The sequence below is a fragment of the Charadrius vociferus genome, unplaced genomic scaffold (genome assembly GCF_000708025.1).
Source record: "Charadrius vociferus isolate BGI_N301 unplaced genomic scaffold, ASM70802v2 scaffold377, whole genome shotgun sequence".
In the NCBI taxonomy this organism is placed as follows: Eukaryota; Metazoa; Chordata; class Aves; order Charadriiformes; family Charadriidae; genus Charadrius; species Charadrius vociferus.
The window spans coordinates 1,248,684-1,268,126 of NW_009649456.1; the positions used below are offsets into that span (position 1 = coordinate 1,248,684).

Sequence of the window (19,443 nt, forward strand, 5' to 3'; positions counted from 1 at the left end):
AGGGCCTAGTCCATGCTGTTCTTTTCTCCAGCCGGCCTCTTCGGAGGGATCGTTAACGGCAGGGCGGTCGCTGGGGCTGCCCAGGTGATGGCTGGCCAGTAAGGTGCCGTCGCCAGTTTCTCCACACGTGCTGATTGCTTTTGGCACCCTGTCTAAGGAGGAGCGAGCAAAGATTTACCAGTGCGTGGCATGCTGCCTTGGCTAGTTGCATGGTAAGCACGGTTGCACTGTCTGACTGTACTGGCAGCAGAAATACTAGTGGAAAGGCACTTGGTTGTGTAACTATGAGAAAAGACTCTGATTTCAGAAATGTAAAACAGCTCCTTCATGCACTTTTGAGAGTGAAATCTAGTCAGCCGTTCATCTTCTGGCCAATACTGTAGACATTTCAAGGCTGACTTATACAAAGGATATCAAGGGGCAGGGTTGCATATTGGAAGTTTTGGTTAAGTTGTGAAAAAAGTAATAATGCATCCATGAAAAGTGATTTTAGTCTCAAGTGGGGTGTGATATTGTTTCATTGTTGAACACAGGGGCTAACAAGTCTATTTTTATTTACTCTTCTAGGTGGAAATGGGCATGAAGAACCATGAAATAGTTCCTGCTAGCTTAATTGCTTCCATTGCCAGCCTTAAACACGGTGGCTGTAATAAAATTTTGAGAGAGTTGGTGAAGCACAAACTTCTAGCTTATGAACGAACTAAAAGTGAGTTTGAATTTTGTGTTGGGCTCCCTCTTTCGTTCTGTCACCAGTGTCTCACAGTGGTACTTGCAGAAATACCACAGCTTGGCACGTGTGAACATCCGGAGCACTTTCTAGCCTTAATTTCTCTTGGACCTGACTTGGGAGCATGGATTTGTGCAGTACCAAGTGTTCTAGCTTTGTGCTAAGCTGCTTGTGCCTATAAAGATGAGAGGCAGAAAGCTGATAAACAGCTAACTTTTTTTTTTGCTTGGTCACCAAAGTAAAATAAAAGACTTATGAGTTAAGGCAATGCATACAGTAATGGTCTCTGGAGCCCCCAGCATAAGAAATACGTGGGCCTGTTGGAGTGAGTCCAGAGAAAGGCCACAAAGATAATCAGAGGGCTGGAGCACCTCTCCTGTGAAGACAGGCTGGGAGAGTTGGGGTTGTTCAGCCTGGAGAAGAGAAGGCTTCAGGGAAACTTTATACCAGCTTTCCAGTACTTAAAGAAGGCTTGCAGGAAAGATAGGGAGGGGTCTTTATCAAGGAGCATAGTGACAGGGCAAGGGCTAATGGTTTTAAACTAAAAGAGGGTAGATTTAGGTTAGATATTGGGAAGAAATTCTTTACTGTGAGGGTGGTGAGATACTGGAACAGGCTGCCCAGTGAAGTTGTGGAAGTGTCACCGGAGGTGTTCAAGGCCAGATTGGATGGGGCTTTGAGCAACAAGGTCTAATGGGAGATGTCCCTGTCCCATGGCAGGGGGAGTGGAACTAGATGATCTTTGTGGCCCCTTAGAAACTCTAACCATTCTATGATTCTAGGAATCAACCCAAATGAGTTACAGTCTTATAGTACACAAACTGGAGCAGACTGCAAAAGCCTTGTACATTTTACCCTTTCAGAAACAGCTACTAAAGTAGTTCTTCTTCTCTGCCGTGTGATAAGTAGTAGTTGTGGAGGCCTTTCCCTATTTCCTTCAGCCTTTTAGTTGCGTCTGGCTTTGCAAACATACCGTAGGAGTCTACAGGAAATTCCTATCCTTTTTGTCCCCATTCTTGAGAGCATTAAGGGTTGCTCTAGATCGTCACAACAATCCCAGATCCCTGCTGTGTCTCCTAAATGTGTATCTTCCAAAATGTTCCTTGGGCTTTCCCATGCTATTTAAAGTACTGCCATTGCCTCAATTAGAGAGGGGCTAACAGCATGTCTGTCTTTTGCCCAGTTGTCAGTTTTCATAAAACTTGCAGGAATTTAAACATCTTTACCATTCTGTCAAGTTAGGCTGATATTAGCTAACGGGTGAACTATTACTTGGGTGTTGTGTACTGTAAGCTGAAACAAGACTGAACTGAGACTTACTTTAAATGTAATGTATTGCATAATGTGGAATGAAATGTTTTTATGTTTTATTCTTGCCTAGCTGTCCAGGGTTATCGGTTAACTAATGCAGGATATGATTACCTTGCTTTGAAAACTCTGTCTTCCCGACAAGTCATAAATTCAGTTGGAAACCAGATGGGTGTTGGCAAAGAATCAGGTAATTGAAAAAAAAAAATTTTTCAGTTTTTTTTTTTAAACAAACACAGCTGTAATATAGGCAGATGCTGTTTGTCTCATGCTTTGAAGAGTTTTGAACCATTTTAGTGAAAATATAATTTCATTTTTTTCATCCCACTTAAAAATAAGAAAGTAAAATAGTCTCAAAACTATTGGAGTACTACCTTGGTTCCTCTTACATTCATGTAGATTGTATTCAACACAGCATGTAACTTCTGTAATTGAAGAATGAGAAGGGGATTGTTGGGGACAAACGGTAGAAATGAAACATAGGCTATTTGTTAACACTGTTTAAATTGTGAAGCTGATCCCTTGGGTTGTCTGTCCACTCAATAGAAGAAGAAGGCTTTCCCAGAATGTGATTAAGAACACCAGCATCTGCCCTGGATTTCTCTCAAGGATAGCTTATATTTGTTCTTTGCTGTGCCAATAGCCTGGGGATGTTAACCTGAATATAGGAACCTTAAGATCTCCTACTCTGAAAGGTGTTTCAGATTACATTAGTATTTCTTCTAGTGGAGTACCGTGATCTCTTTGACAATAATATCTTCTTGTTCAGATCTCTAATGTACAATATGTAAATTTAGCTGTCTTTACTAACTGTAGTAGAACTTGCTATGCTAGAGATAGTAATTGTGAGAAGTGAAATTACAAACTTATCACTGCGCTTTTTCATCAGGTAAGAGCCTTTTAGATATAATTTATTCCTTAGATCGATGCCATTATGTGTCTTTTAGATATTTATATTGTTGCAAATGAAGAGGAACAACAGTTTGCATTGAAACTACATAGGCTTGGAAGAACATCCTTTCGCAGTCTGAAAAATAAACGTGACTACCACAAGCACAGACATAAAATGTCATGGCTGTATTTATCCCGGCTAGCAGCAATGAAGGAGTTTGCCTATATGAAGGTAGGTGGACATTCATGTAGTGCCAGCAATGGTCTAACAGGTACTTTTCAGTACTGTCTTTTGATCAGTTTGTGTTTGTGGTACTGGTAAGGATTTATGCTCCGCCCCTGCCAATGGACTTAAAGTATATGTTTCAGAACACGTCAATGTTATGTGTTTTGTATACTTTCCAGTGACAAAACGAAGCTTTGCAATGGAAGTCACCTGGAACAGAAGCAGGTGTCATGAGAAAATTTGAAATTAACATTGTTATTTATGGATAGATAATTTATATATCACGAGTTCTGCTTTTTTTCTTTTAAAAGTTGTTGTATAAGCTTGCAAAAACACCTTAAAAATAAGGAAATTTACAGTTACTTGTCAGAATTATTCTCTTTTTTTAAAAAAAAATTACGTATTTATATTTTGCTATGTTTTCAGTTGTTACTGTGCTGTTGAGGGAAATCTTTCAGTCCAGACTGGTGTTCTGATCTCAAAAGGCAGACTTTGTTCTGTACTTCGGGAAAAGATTTAATTTCCAACCATATATTGCTACTTTCAGCGTTCTGTATTTTTTGACCTGCTTTAAAAAAATGCAGATGTTATCTACTAACTGAAAATTGATAGTGGAAAACTAATTATTTGTAAAAGCTGTTTTTCTGTTCTGCTTTTGTGCTATTCAACAGTACTATATACATTAAGTACTGTTTTCTTGTTTCTCTTAAAAAAACGTGATAGGTTCTACCAATGGCCTCCACAGAGAGAGAAAGAACTTTTACCATCATTTAAAGCCTCTATGTTGGTCCACTTGATCCAACTGGTAAAGCATTATGTGGTCAGGACTTGTAGGAATGTAATCATGAGGGTCAGTTTCCCTGGAAAGAGAGTTGGGGAAGGATTAATTGTGTGCAAAAAATTGATAATAATGTAATATTTACATAACAAAAGGTGTATTTATGTTGCTTTAACTTTGAACTCTATCTTGGAAAAATGCACTGGGAACAAGAGAATGAATAAAAAGAGAACGAACCCATAAAGAAGTTGAGTGGATCAAATGAGTGACTAAATTTGCATTAAAAAAGGCAAACCAGAGAGCTTCAAAATGTTATAATCTGGCTTTGGTTAATCTTTAACGTGCTGTAATGATGATTATTAATATTTAAGAATGAACTTTTGTCTTACAGCAACTAAGTATAGATTAACCAGTCAGGCAGAACTATATTGGCAGCAACATAGTGTGGAATTTTTTTGCTAATGCCTGACACCCTATGCCCAGTTATCTGGTTTTGATTACTTGGGGTAATGGACCAGATGTGAGTCTGTCATTTTTCTATTCTGTTGTGTTTTTCTTCCATATGCGTGATATAGACAATACAGCAATGTGCTTTGTGTCTAAACTTACAAGTTTTATTGGTCCTTGTAGTGAAAGTTCAAATGGCTGTTATGCCATCTCCCTTCTTAAGCATGTGATTTGATGTTTCCAGTTAGCATTTGAGTAATGTACGCTGCTTCCACAGCAATATTTATTGCTTGTTTTAGACAGGAGTTCATCGATATATGTAATGTTTTCTTAAAGATTTAATTTTAATTTTTCAGTATGTTATCTCTTTCCAGGCTTTGCATGACAGAAAATTTCCTGTTCCAAAACCTGTAGACTACAACAGGCATGCAGTTGTTATGGAACTTATTGATGGCTATCCTTTGTAAGTACTGAAGCTTGAATTCTCCGTGTTATAGAAACCCTAACAATGTTAGGTTCAGTAAGGTAACAGGGTCAGGTTTTGCCATGTCATGTCAGTGAATTTCACCATGCTGAGTAACGCTCTCTGGCTCACACTCAGGAGCATTCTGCTTAGTTATGGTCTTGCTTCTTTTACCTCTTTATTCAGAGAAATTTTTGTTTTCTTAGTCCAAGGAAAATGGTGAAATAGACTAATTATTTAAGTAAGGAATACATCAAAAGAGCAGTGTGTTAGAACTGCTGCAGTTAGTAACTGTTAGTTACTAGTCAGTACTGGTTTCTACACAGAAATCACGTATTCTTTATGTTATCGGATATATACAATATTGGATATAATATCCTTCATGTTCTGAGCTCCAGTTCATGATCTTTGATCTGGTAACTCAGGTAAGACTATAACTCACTGGTTTAGAACTTCTGCTCTGTTTACGTAGAATACTATGTATAATCTGATTTTGCTTGTTCAAGGAAGATTACTTTGCTTCAGTTGTTCAATATCTAGAAGCATGAAATATCACTGAGGATTGTACATGAAGGTATGCTTTGTTTTGTTTGCAGAGCAGAATGCAAAAGGCCTGTATACTTGATAAAATGTGGAATAATAGGTGCTTATCCGGAGACTTAAAGTTCTAGAACAAACCAGTCCATGCTCTTGTATAGTAATCAAGATCTTAAGTGCATGCTTTAATCGAAAGGGAAGTAATCCCAAAGTATAACAGTTGAAGAGTAGCATGGAGTGGAGTTCATTATATTCTGTCTCCCCGCCTTCATTTTTTAAGTAATTCCACATGCGTTATGTACATGGAGCACTTCAAGTTCTGTGTGGACATCTGCAGTGCACATTTACCATGCTCTCCCTGTTTTGTGATTCTAATCTGAAGGAGATAAGTAGAGGATGAGAATTACTTCAGATAGACCAAGATCAAAGAATCTTCTAATAGTTGAGGTTGGAAGGCACCTCTAGCAGTTATCTGGTCCAAACACACTGCTCAGGCAGGGCCTCCTAGAGCACATTTCCAGTTTTTCTGTTGTCTGTTTTCAACTCGGGCAATTGTCCATTGCCCGAGTTGAAAAACTAGTGCAAACTTGACAAGGTAAACACTTGCTATGCTCTCTTTCACAAGTGCAGGGTTATCCAAAGTTCCTGTGAAATTGGGCTTAGTTCTCCTAGTCTACCTACTTTATTTCACATATCACAGAATGTTTCAGACTGGAAGGGACCTCTGGAGGTCATCTGGTCCAGCCTCCCTGCTTGAGCAGGGCCACCCAGAGCTGGTTGTTCAGGACTACATCCAGATGACTTTTGAGTATCTCTAAGGAGGGAGACTCCACAACTTATATATATATATATATACACACACATTGATGAGATCCCCATGACCCTTCTGTTCTTCAAGCTGAACAGTTCCAGCTCTCAGTCTTTTCACATAGGAGAGATGCTCCAATTCCTTAATCATCCTTGTGGCCCTTCGTTGGACTCTCTCCAGTATGTCCATGTCTCTCTTGTACTGGGGAGGGCAGAACTAGACACAGTACTCCAGGTGTGGCCTCACCAGTGTTGAATAAAGGGGAAGGATTACCTCCCTTGACCACTGGCAGTGCTTTGTCTAATGCAGCCAGGGATACCATTAGCCGCCTTTGCAGCAAGGGCACGTTGCTGGCTCATGCTCAACTTGGTAACAACCCCCCGGGTCCTTTTCTGCCAAGCTGCTTTCCAGGTGGGTGACACCTGGTGTGTACTGGTGCATAAGTTTGTCCCTCCCCATGTGTAGGGATTGAATTTCATGAGGTTCATGCTGGACCATTTTTCCAGCCTGTTGAGGTCCCTCTCTTCGGCAGCACGACCCTCTGGTGTGTCAGTGACACTTTTTGGTGTCGTCTGCAAATTATGCCCCATCATCCAGCTCATTAATGAAGATGTTAAACAGGACTGGAACCACTTCTGACTTCTGGGCTACACTACTCATCACTGGCCTCCCATGAAGCTTTGTGCACAGCCATTCTGGCAGTTTTCAGTGCACCTCACTGCACATCCAGACTGTACATCAACAGCTTCTCTGTGAGAGTCTTACAGGAGACAGTGTCAAAGACTTACTGAAATCCAGGTAGATAATATCTACTGCTGTCCCCCCAGCTAGCAGGCCAGTCACTTCATCACACTATCAGTTTGGTCAAGCACGACTTCCCCTTGCTGAAGTTGACTACTCTGGATGATTTTCTCGTCTTTAATGTATTTGATGGTGGTTTCTAGGATTAGCAGCTCCATCATTTTCCCAGAGCTCAAGGTGAGCCTGATCATCCTATAGTTCCCTGGGCTCTTCTTGCCCTTGTTGAAGATGGGAGTGATATTTGCCTTCCTCCAGTCTTCAGGTACTTCTCCCAGTCACCGTGATTGATGAGCAGTTATCAAGGGTGGCCTTGCAGTGATACCTGCCAGCTTCCTCAGCGTTCAGGGGTACGTCCCATTGGGGTCCATGGACTTTTATATGTCCAGTTTGCTTAAATATTCCCTAAACTGATGCTCTTCCACCAATGGTACATCTTCCTTGCTCCAGCCCTTCCCCTTGATCCCTGGGACCTGAGATTCTGATCTCAGAAGATACCAGTTAACACAACTTCCAAATTCAATAAACACGTGGGACGTTTTATGATACAGAACTGTGGCTATGAGAAATAATTGCCACTTAATTTTGATATGAATATGAAAGTGTTCAACAGGAGCCTGTTACAGAGCTGCTAGACTTTGTATTTTACAAATGATCCATTCTCATAATACCGTAGTGCTGCTTTCAGACCAAAATATTTCACATGATAACTGTAAATGCTGGCCACTTCTTGACAATTTACGGTACAACAAGATAAGTGCCGGTTTACTTGGTTTGTTTATAAAGATCAGATTATTTGTATTTTGCCACGTAAAGTACTTTGCTTTCTTAGGTTCAGGAACACTTTAATCTTTTTTCTTTTTTTTTTCCCCTAACTTAGTCTAGAAAATAGGTTTTTCTAAAAGAAAATGTCATGAATTTGAATACAGGAAGACCTAGTTCCCACTGAGACGATAAGGTTACCTAAAACAGGAGAGACATAAACATTTATGAATCCATTATTTAAGTAACACATTATGACAATGGTGCCTGATAGGAGACAAGGAGCATAAAGTGAAATGAGATTTAGCATATATATATAAGGAGACATTTTCCCCAATTCAATGCAGTGAGTCAATGGCACAGGGTGCTTGGGGAGGTTGCACAGTGTCTCCATCCCGGGAATTTTTCAAGCCACAACTAGACAAAGCCTGGTTTGCAAACCAGGAGCCTGGAGTTAACTGGTGTGATCTCAGAGTTTACTCAGTTTTGAGGAGGGTATTGGACTAGAGACCTGAGAGCCCTTTTACCTTGAATTACCCTGACATTCTGTCAGGTGTATTCCACATATTTTGTCTGCCAGATGTATTCCACGTACTTTGTCTGTATTTTTAAATTAAGTCTTTCAAGGTTCAGAATATTACATTTGATTTAATTTTTCAGGTGCCAGGTGCGCCAAATCGAAGATCCTGCCTCCGTCTACAGTGAATTAATGGATCTGATTGTAAAACTTGCTAATCATGGTTTAATTCATGGTGATTTCAATGAATTTAATCTCATATTGGATAACGATGACCATGTCACTATGATTGATTTCCCTCAGATGATATCAACATCACATGCAAATGCTGAATGGTAGGTTCAAATTTAAAGATGTTTTTAAAGTAAATCTGACAAGCGCTGATGACAGCAAATAGTCAACCAGGGCTTTTCTCCATAAGCCTGTTTTCTTTTACTTTTTCTACCATTGTTGTCATCCAGCACATACAACATTCCAAACATAGTTTGATTTATGAATGAGTAGAAATGTCTACTTAGGATAAATATGTATTTAATTGCTTCTCAGAGAGAATACTGAAGTTCAGTTAAGAAATGCTTAGGAATGCTTACTGCAGCAGTTTGTCTTCCTAGCCTTTTGTCTTGGGATCACTAATAAAAATAATTTTAAAATAAAATCAGTAAAAGACAAGAAATGTAGGTTAAAATTTTGTCGTTGCAGTAGACTTTGTTACCTTGATTTTGGTTTTGTGCAATTCTGTTTTTTTTGACAGGTATTTTGACAGAGATGTTAACTGTATAAAGGAGTTCTTTAAGAAACGCTTCAACTACGAGAGTGAGCTCTTCCCAGCATTCAAAGACGTCAGGTAGAACCTGCCAGATGAATTTGAGTTCTCCTATTTATGGTATTTGTGTTAGTTTTGTGAGAAAAAATGAGTGTCTGTGAGCGATGTTTGTAGGAGAAATAAAAGAAATAGGCCCAACTATACGATTTTAAATTGTGTTTTTGTCATTCCTTGTGTTTTCTTCAAAGTTACTGTAAGTGGTTTCCAAAAGCTAAAGTGTGGCTTAAAACCCGCTGCTGCCTGCTTTATCTTTCTTCTTGCAGCTAAGGAAGAGAGATTAATCGTAAAATTTGATCCAAATGGTATGTATCTAGGAAATGTTAAAAGTGATGCGGAATCATTTTCTCCCACTTCTTAAGGCCTATTTGACAGTTGTAGTATATTGAGGATTAATTTGGGTTTCAATTTTAAATTTCTTTTTAAAATCCAAGTAAATGTGGTGACTGCCTCTTTAAGTGTTACTATGCTCAAAGTTTTCATCCTAATGTCTTTTGTCTGTTTTGAAAAGTAAGGTAATTGTTTTACTTATTTTAAGACTGAAGTAGTTGCAATTCAAAGGAGTTTATTTCATTCTGAGCCCTTTTCCAAAGGGTTGCCATGCTTGAATCAGTCTCTGTGTGTCAGAGTTCTCTTTATTCTTCTGTTAGCTTAAACATAATTTCAACTTAAAGTCAAATTGTATTCCTGCTAAAGTAGAATAATTTCCTATAAAGACGTAAACAAATAAGTAAATCTGGTGATGGAGATGGAATAATCTTCTGTACAAGTTTGCTTCTCTTGGGTCACATTCTGTTAATACTTTACGTGAAGCTTAGCACTATCATGTGGTGTTCTGTGTGTTTCAATGGCATATATCCTCTTTGTTAATAGTATGGGTAATGATAGTCTAATTTGATTAATATTTGTAACCCAAAATGTACCATATTTGTAGCGTGATGATTTAGCATACTAAAAGAAAACATACTTCTTTCACAGGAAGGAGTGTTCTCTTGATAGGGAGATTGCTGCCAGCGGCTATACAAAAGAAATGCAGGCAGATGGTGAACTGCTTTACCCACCAGGTTCTGATGAGGATGATAATACAACAGAGGTATCAGAATTTGTAGAAGATGCTGAAAATAATCTCAACTTCTTCAGCAAGGATAAAGAAATGAATGCAGACATCATGTATGAAGTGGGTGACTTCTCTGAAAGCAGAACCTCTGACAACTTTATGTATAGCGATGAAGAGGCTGATGCAACTGAAAGTAGTGAAAATACACAACGGCTAAATATGTCAAAGTTGAGTTCAGCCTTAGAAAAAGTTGAAGGGGAAGCTATGGTTTGGAAGACCGACGAAGATGCAGAGAGTCCTGCAGTTATTTTTTTTAAGGGCAAAAGCATAACTGAAAATGCTGCTGAAGTTGAAAATCAGACAGGTCAAGGAGGGTGCTCTAATGATAAAGAGAATGAAGACAAATGTCCTGATCTGGTTGACTTGTCAACTTTAAACGAAAACGTCAGCCATTACAGGTAAAGATTCGTATATACTGTCAAGCAGTGTGGTTCCTCTCCTCCCCCAAATAAATGTAAATCTTTCAAGTAGCTCAAAAAGGACTATTCTTCAGCTAACCTTGTTTAAATTGAAGACTAAAATTCAATTTATTTTGAAAACATTGCAGTGCATATCTTTCCTGTTGGTCTCATGATAGGTAATCTGTTGATTGATACTACGTAATGTAATGCTTCATGTGTAATGTGCGAGGGATCAGTTGTCCAGTTGTGTAGTAGTATCCAATGAGAGAACAGATCTTAGATCTAATTCACAAAACAACTTATTTTCTGCGATGGAATTTTTTTCCCTTTCTCTTCATTTCAGTTAATATTGGTCGTGAAAGAGTTCTTGACATTAAAATACTGCTTCTAAGTAACTTTTATGAATAAGTTTTTAACTTTAATGCTCTGACTCAAATTATTCTGCTGCTCACTCAGCTGAGGTTAGCAAGAACAAGCTCGTTGGAATGTATTAGTCACATATATTGTATTGTGTGTTTTCTCTAGCTTTTACTTCCTGTCCTGACATACTTAAATTCCTGCTTACCTTCAGGATAGCCCCTTGTACCTGAAATTCTGAGTTTGCCATCCCACCATGTACTTGGATGCGTATACCAAGCTCATACTCCCCCTCATCTGCTTTTGTTTTTTACTGAAGTGACTTGTGGAAACATTGTGCAGAATCTGAAATATTTTTTTCTAGTATTGTGAAGCTTATTCTTCCTGTACATGTGGCTATTGTGCAACAATTTTTTCCCATCATAAAAGTGCCTGTTTTGAATAACTAGTGTTAAAATGTAAATGTTTTGTAGTACTTGCATTTTCTGTTGGGAGGTTTCACATTATATCCCAAAAAGTTAAGATAAAAACACGATGTTCATAACAGCAAAGGATGTTTATCTTGCTAGTGGAATAAAACATTGATTTCTCTATTTTAGAAATGAAGAGGATATCGTTCATATCGCTGAGCACAGAACAAGGACTAAAAGTATCACATCAGTCAGAAGTGTTGGGAGCTGTTCAACCATTCCAGCGGTAAATATTATTGTTGTTATCTAGTTTACTCTCAGAACATGTTAAATTGAACATAGCTGTTAGTACCTATTTGTAAAAATGTTATCTAGCATTAATTATCTTTAAAAACACATGTACCCCCTCGGTTTGCATTTCCATGTCCACAGAAAAATAGGACTGATACTTTTGTAATTGTTTACATGGAATGATTTCCAGCACTTCCCTTCATATGTTTGCTCTTTCACCAAATCTCTACATCAGCATTAACAACTCTTATTTAGCCAATAACAGGCTAATGTATGTTATTGTGTGTTAATGCACTAACATATAATCAATTAATTCATTTCTGTTCTTAGTCACAATTAATTTTTTAAAGTGGATGCTTGCATCAAGATTTAATTTGGCCTTTTTCACCTGTTGTCTTAGAGATTTCTTCCCACCCTTCTGAAACGTTTGTATGAACTCAGTTCAGTAGTGATTTATTTGGCAATATGAATTTATTTGACTTTCTGCATTATATACATCAGAACATTTTCAGCAGAATTTAGTGTCTTTTTCTTCAACCCATGACTATACACTAGCCAGTATGGCTGCGTCTGTCCCATTTTTAAAAGTGCAGTTTCATATTAAAAGGAAGAAAGTCCAATGTTTTTTGTTAATTATAAAGTGTACTTACACAAAACAGGAAGAAACTTACTTCAGCTGACAGCTGATCCATGAGGTACTTTTTTAATTAGGTCAGACTACGTACTTGCCATTGTAAATATGGGTAGCTATGTTTAGTCTCATTTTCATTTGCAGTTAGGAGCAGAAGCTCTGAAAAATCTATTTTGGGGAACACATTAGTGTCTTTTCAAAGCATTTCTATTGTCTGATTTGAGTATATCTCAGTATATCTGAAACCTCTAGTTCTGGCAAGAGCAATATGGGTTTTTTTTTGAGTTAGACTTGATCTTCCTCATTTACAGTCTTTTCAGTCCGCTACTTACTGCTTCAGTACTTTTCCAAGACAGGTTTTGCTACTGTCCTGTTAAGTGATACATTGTTCTGTGAAGCAGCCTTGTTTTACACAAGGTCCCTGTTGGTGGCTGTAATACTAATAGCATAATTACTCTTTCATGTTTGTTTTTTTGGTTTGTTGTTGTTGTTTTTTTAGTTAAGTATTTTAAAGATAAGAATAACTAATAAAGTTACATGTGTAAATAAACGTTAAGGAACGGCATGTTTGCATCTTGTCTGAGAAGTTCTTTTACAGGACTTCATGTGAGGAAAAAAGCCCCAATTTTGATCTCCGTCATCGCAGTTCTTATTCTAGGGGATGGTATTGTATCTGCTTAAGGAGACAAAGGATTAGGTTAAAACTATGGGATGAAGTAAAAAGAGCTAGGATGACCTGCTAGGAATTCCCTAGCTTCTGGTCCATGCAATCTTTTTTTTTTTTTTCCTTTCTATTTTTTCCTTTTTTTTTTTTTGAGTTTGCTAATGTAAGTGTACAGAATTAAAAACACAAGATCACTGCTTCTAAGTCCTATAAAGGAAATTACTTGAAATTATACTCCTGTACACCACTTGGTGGTAGCAGTGGTCATTGTGTAGCTATGGAAACCTTTGTGAGTATTTAGAGAATGTGTGTATATTCTGTCGGCAGACACATAAAAAACATGTTAAAAATAAGTAAATGGCGTGTATGTACCTAATTTTCTGTTCTAAAAGAAAGATAACATTTTAGCAGAAAAGGTTCCAAGAGATTCAGCCACATAAAAAATTTTATCCTGGATCAGCTTACCTTGCATAATGCTTTTACTTACATGCTTTTATGTTGAGTAAAATAATGTTTCTGCCCATTACTGAGTCTTATTTTAACTTTTGAATGTTAGAGCTAAAGAAATAATATGTATAATGGGCTATCTGTAACATAAGAAAATAATTCTAAAACTAAAAGTGCAAAATTATGACAGTGCAGTAAGATCAACTGGGCTGTTACTGCTGCTAGCGTTTATCTGTTGTTTATGCAGCTTGCTTTCTGTTCAGTGGAGAAAACATATTAAAACACTAGCAGATTTTTAAATTAATCACACAGACTAGTTCATATAGGCATATATAAACAAAAGTGGTTAACAGTACTAAGTACAGTCATAACTTGGAGACTATGCCAAAAAGAGAAAGCATCATGAATTACAGAAAATCAGCTATTCCACATGAAGTAAGGTATCTTTCTGTGCTTATACAAATCTTCATATGCACTAATGTAATTTAATTAGAGGAAACAATGCAAGTAATCAAAAATTTAACTATTAAACTGTAAATCTACTTACGGCGAAACATTTCTCAGTATTTGCTCACATTTAGGTTATGATGATGGAAAGACTAGTAAGCACCACATGCTGTGTTTCAGCAGTAGGATTCGGTGAATTTACTTTATGATTGCATGTCAAAGACTTCTGGTATCCATCTTGCAAAATTTCTTCCGGCAAGTTTTGTATAAACTAGTCATCTGTCCTGGACCAGAATGGGAGAAGAAGAGAAGCCTTGTTTCAGGGTTCTGCCTATAGAAAACACAGAATGCTTTACTGGCAAAAGAAAAACATCAGTCTGACAGGTTATATTAGTTCTGATCAGTTTTTCTTTGGGAATATTTTTAAAAGAGAGTCTAAAGTTTTTATTTCTAAAAAGCTCGCAGTTAAATACTGAGTGCCACTAAGTACCCAAGGAAAGGACACATCAGCTACAACTGTCTTTTATCCACATTTTGACAGTCAGTCTGCATGCGATGTAACTTAGGAAACTGCTGTTCAGGTGTTTCCCTGATTATTGCAGGATTCCTGCAATCAGGATTGAGTAATTGGATTCATTGACTACCATGTATTTTGTTACTTTAGTTGTAGTAGTCACAGCAATTCTTAAAAAGCATAACTAAACAAAGTTATGCTTTCTGGTTCCTTAGTCCCTGGTTCCTCTGGTTTCTTATAGTCCCTACCAACTTAGTAGTTCATATGCTGCAGTGAAGCAGAATTGATAGGACAATGAACAAAGTACAACAAGGCAACTGAAATTGGGGAACATGTAAACGAAACGTAGCTAGATTGATATTGTTCCTTTTGTCCAGTTATTTGGCCATCAGCAGATCTTTTATTAAGGGCAGATTTGTTCCTTGATATGATTTTTTTTAATGCTTTATTAATTGGAATAAAAATAAGACAATCCTTTAGGATTTCCAACAAGATATGGTTCCGTCATGGTGAAATAGTTAGAATGATGAAAATAATTTGATTTTTTTTTTTTTTTTCCTTCCAAGACAAGATATGCAACTATGCACTCAATATCAGTGCAGCAGCTTGAGCTGGGGTCATTTTCCAAATGACAAAATCACAGCCACAGTCTACTAAATCATGGCTTCATTTTTATTATGGGTAGCTATTGCCATCGTAATGGACACCAGAACCCAGATTGAAAACATAGGTGTGAATAACAGAGGAAATTTCATAAAACTACCGCAGTTTTATGAAAATGACAGTTGCTTTTGCTGTAGAGGCATGAGACTGTCTTGTGAATCCTATGTGAGACTGATTGTGAATCTTAATTGAACAGTGCCTCACAACAGGGCAAAACTGGAGAAGGAATTGTAAATGACTCCTGACTGCCCATCTTTTTTAGCACGCTTGTGATAGAGAGTTCTTGGTTTCCGTTAGAGTCATACTCAGAACTTTGTAATCCAAACTTTAGAAAAAGCAGGGTGCTAAAAAAAAAAAAAAAAAGGTACAAACCAAATAATTGCTACAGGATGTGAAATGTTCTATTGGTCCTTCTTTTGCTGGAAGACATTTGTCTAATCTAAGGCTAGAATATTATCAGCTTTTACATTTTTGTAGAAGGCATGTGTTTTGCCCTCAAGGTGCGAGTCCTTTATGATACCTGTAAGAAAGACACTCCGTAAGGTATGATTTAAAATGCTATTTATTAGAGCTAAGACTATCAGAAGAGAATAGCATAGATCATCCCCCACCTCTTTAGATGCTGGGAGCTCTTGAGGGTTTAGCAGTGAACAGGACTGCAACAAACACGCAGCAGACCACGCAGACCTTGTCCGTAGCAGAGAATATCTTCTAAGTCAGTTGAGTTTTTTATGATTTTCTTACAAGGAAACAGTTCTGTTCTTCATTTCTACACTAAAGCTTAACTGATGATCACATGAGAACTTCTTGCTGTACTTTTAGATAAAGGCAGGGCTACACAAGAGGCCTAATTGCCAGCATTGCACAGGAGCTGGCTTAGTTTGTCCTACTGCCAGCAGATTTGTGCAGCACAACAGGGGCCTGAAGACAGCCCTGTACATGCAGCTTAGTGCAACACAGCACAGACCTGGGCTTACTCACATTAGTGTTGTATAGATCACTAACTTCTTGATAGTCACAAGTCTTCCTCTTAGGATCATGCATGTTCACATTGGTACTGAAAATGCACTATCATTGTGCCATGTTTTTGTACTATATGATCTTCAAAAAGTTCTGATACTGGATTGTTTCTTTATTTGTAGGAATTGGTGAAACAGAAGATAAAGCGTCAATTGACCAAAAATCAAAAGTCTGCTCTGAGGCGACGGCTGCAAAAAGGAGAGGCAAATATCTATACCAAACAACGTCGAGAAAATATGCACAACATTAAGTCAAGCTTGGATGCAGCTAGTTTCTGGGGATAATTTATTAAAGTTCCCATAGAACATAAGAAAACTTACAATGTATACAGTTGAAAGAAGTGTACTAATAACCAATAATCATTTTATATAACAGGGGAATCTCTTCTGTACAACTAAATGTTTTTCTGGAAGTTAATAAACCTCATTCTGGTTACTGTGATTTAATTTGGGGGATTTTGTTTTGTCTTCCTGGTTAAAATCGTTGAGTGTAATTTAAATTTGATCAGTAGTACAGGCTAAGATCATTTAACTACAGTAATTTTGAACAGTATCTTGTAAATCAATTGTACTGTTTTTGTTTAGATAAAGAGTCTTCAGTTTGCAGAGGATTCACCTTAAGAGGGAAGGAAGGGGAATTTTTAAAACCAATTTTTGCAATGGCTAAATTTTAAATGTTACCCGTATGTTATAAACAGGCATTTGTTTAGTTTAATTAAAAATCACAAATAGGAACCTGATAGCAGTTAGTACTCTTAAGATTTCTTTTTTACCTGTACAAACGTGAGCAGTCCATCTGATGAATATGCATTCTTTGAAGCCAGCAATTCTCGTTTATTTTTTCCTTCACTCCAATATCTCGCTTTCAAGTCTTGCCCAGGAAAATATGTAATAATAACAGTGTTGCACAGACCTGGCAAGTGCTCAGATTTTTAATGTGCCTGCAGAGTTGCCAATAAGTTTGATTCCTTTATGTCTAGTAACATACATAAAGTGTTAAGAATTTTGAAACTTCTTTTTTTCAAAAATATTAGCATGACTTTTACTATGACCCTTGAGGTCTGAAGACCTAGAAGAAAAACAATCATCTTGATTTTTATTTTTTTTTTTTATTTTAAGCAAGGTATGTCTAGTAATAAAATTAGGTGGTATTTATATTTAAAAGCACATAATAAACATAAGGAGAGAAGTATTTGTGAACACTTGAAGCAATTGAAGCAAGAGAGACCAGTTTAAATTCTTCTTTGTTCTTTTTTTAACCTTCTGTCCATTGTATCTGTGCTTGAGGTGGAGCCCTTCTTGGGAAGGATGACTTGGTAGGGTTTAAATTATCAATCTATAGTTTGGAAAAATCTTAAACCACCTACTTGTCTGAGTAAAAAAAATTAGAAACTTTGGCTTTGACCTTTGGTTTTTTGTTTGCATGTCTGGTACTCTGTTCTTTGCCCCATGTACAAATATGCTGGATACCTTATTCAGGTTTTAGCCTGTTGAAGAACGGCAGCCTCTATCCTGTCTTGCAGCGCAATTTTGCTGTCAAAGTTTTGTCTTCTCTCTGGAACAGTGTAAAAGCTAATCTCAGCCGTTACCTATATATGGTTTTAAATATAATCATGGCGGGTCAGTGAAGAGATGTATGCATGAGGTAAGCATTCCTTGTAGCATCATATCTGCATGTTGAAAGAAGTAAGGAAGTCCAATTAAATCTTACACAAAAGTGATTGCAATTAAGGTATGTAGGCCTGTTTCCTGATACTGCTAGAGCTGATTTTAGCAGGCGTAGAAAAGCAAAACTAAGTGAATTTAATTGCATTTCCAATTTTAAACATTAATGGAAAAAAAGAAATCTTATGTGTCTGGGCTCTTATCTATTAAGCAGCTGGTTCAGTGACAGCTTAACAAGATTTGAGTTATGGTTCTTTGGCTAAGATGTCCGTGCACTTTTTTGGCTTGTAATTTAGGACTTCTCACAGTGAATGAGTCCTTTTTGGTGTGCAACCTTAAGTCTGTCTTGGTAATCGGTTGCAAAAATACACAAAGGCTATTATTTGATTCAGGAGCATGAGAAAGAAAGGATGATGGAAATCTCTGCTGTTCGTTCTCAAAATTTTCCTTTAAAATATCCATTTACTCTTTTAAAGGTATTCTAATGGATGGCTGTAAGTTACTTTAATTTACTCTGCCAGATGAGAGTCTTCTGAGACTGGACTTGGCGAGGAAGGAACTGATCCTCAAAGTTACAGCTTAATATATCTTTATTAAGCCTTTTTTTTTTTTTTTTTTTTCCAAAGCAGCAGAATTCTGGAAATATCTAAAGTCATCAAAGGTGACAATGAAGTTTACACATCAAATGAACTTCACAGTACTCACTCCACTGGAATGTCTGCATATGAAACAAAGTATTTAGAATTAACTTAGGAAAATGCAGAGGTTAAGACAATAGTGTTATTTGCTATTTTAAATTCACGTATTCAGCAGGGAAAAATGTGTGGGTTATAGCAAAATTGGTTTAAAATGTGTTATTTTAGTAAGCACACATAAAGTAGTGTTATTTCATTAATTTGTAAGCAAACAATTTGAAAATTAGTAAGGAGCAGACAAACATTGTACTATGCACACTCAATATACGCAACAGTATGTGCTCAAACTTTTAAGTGATACAGGTTTGAGGCTGTGTAGCAATTTTTCCACTGCTGAATCCTAAAACCTAGCTTTTGTTTTGAGAACATAGAAGAAAAGATCGTGGAGTAACTAAGAACACATCTTTACTTCTGCATTTTTTCCATGTGAGGAAGACTTTACTGCAACTGATACAGAAGTATTCTGTTCCAGCAAAGTAATTGCACTTGATGTAGCTTACGGCTGCTACAAACAGCCCTCCTGTCTGAAGGAACATGCATGTAACACCTGTATGGCAGCAGTGTATTTGCGTTTGTACTTCAGGCTTTTGCCAGCATGTCTATGTCTGTCTTTTGATTGGAATTCCTCTTCAGACCCCCGAACAACTCACAGGTCCTGTTCTCTTATGTGTAAATAGTTTAGTTCAGTGACATCGCAATACACTTACTGTACATGGAATTGGAAACTACATTCCAGGAAAATAGATTCAAATTGGGTTAACCTAATACATTAGAAGTTTAATTTTGCTTTCTTTTTCATTTTCCACTCGCCATTAATATCAAAGTTGTGTTCCTAGTGCATAATTGAAAGAGGAAAAAAAAGCATACTTTTTAGTTAATTCACTGTTTAAACAAGAGTCTACACGCTACTTTCGTAGTAATGAGTTGGGAACAACTTTACACCTTTTTTCCTTGTATTTTCCGTTTCTCCCTAGAATTTGAGAATCTTAGGGAGCAAGGTAGTCTCTTTGTTCATTTGGCAGAAACATGAATGATCTTTT

General features: G+C 37.3%; 2 protein-coding genes across 2 annotated transcripts in view; both read left to right on the forward strand.

The window, feature by feature from the left end:
• The window catches only part of RIOK2 (RIO kinase 2), a 25,448-nt gene extending 9,120 nt beyond the window's left edge, over positions 1–16,328 (forward strand). Inside the window, 9 exon segments of the mRNA XM_009889713.1 lie at positions 545–706; positions 2,109–2,225; positions 2,983–3,158; positions 4,752–4,840; positions 8,406–8,597; positions 9,014–9,106; positions 10,061–10,597; positions 11,557–11,653; positions 16,167–16,328. Of these exon segments, the coding sequence (XP_009888015.1) occupies positions 545–706; positions 2,109–2,225; positions 2,983–3,158; positions 4,752–4,840; positions 8,406–8,597; positions 9,014–9,106; positions 10,061–10,597; positions 11,557–11,653; positions 16,167–16,328 (1,625 nt within the window).
• A 1,328-nt stretch (positions 16,329–17,656) lies between these two features.
• Positions 17,657–19,443, forward strand: part of LIX1 (Lix1 homolog (chicken)) — a 50,700-nt gene continuing 48,913 nt past the window's right edge. Inside the window, 1 exon segment of the mRNA XM_009889714.1 lies at positions 17,657–17,663. Within this exon segment, the coding sequence (XP_009888016.1) occupies positions 17,657–17,663 (7 nt within the window).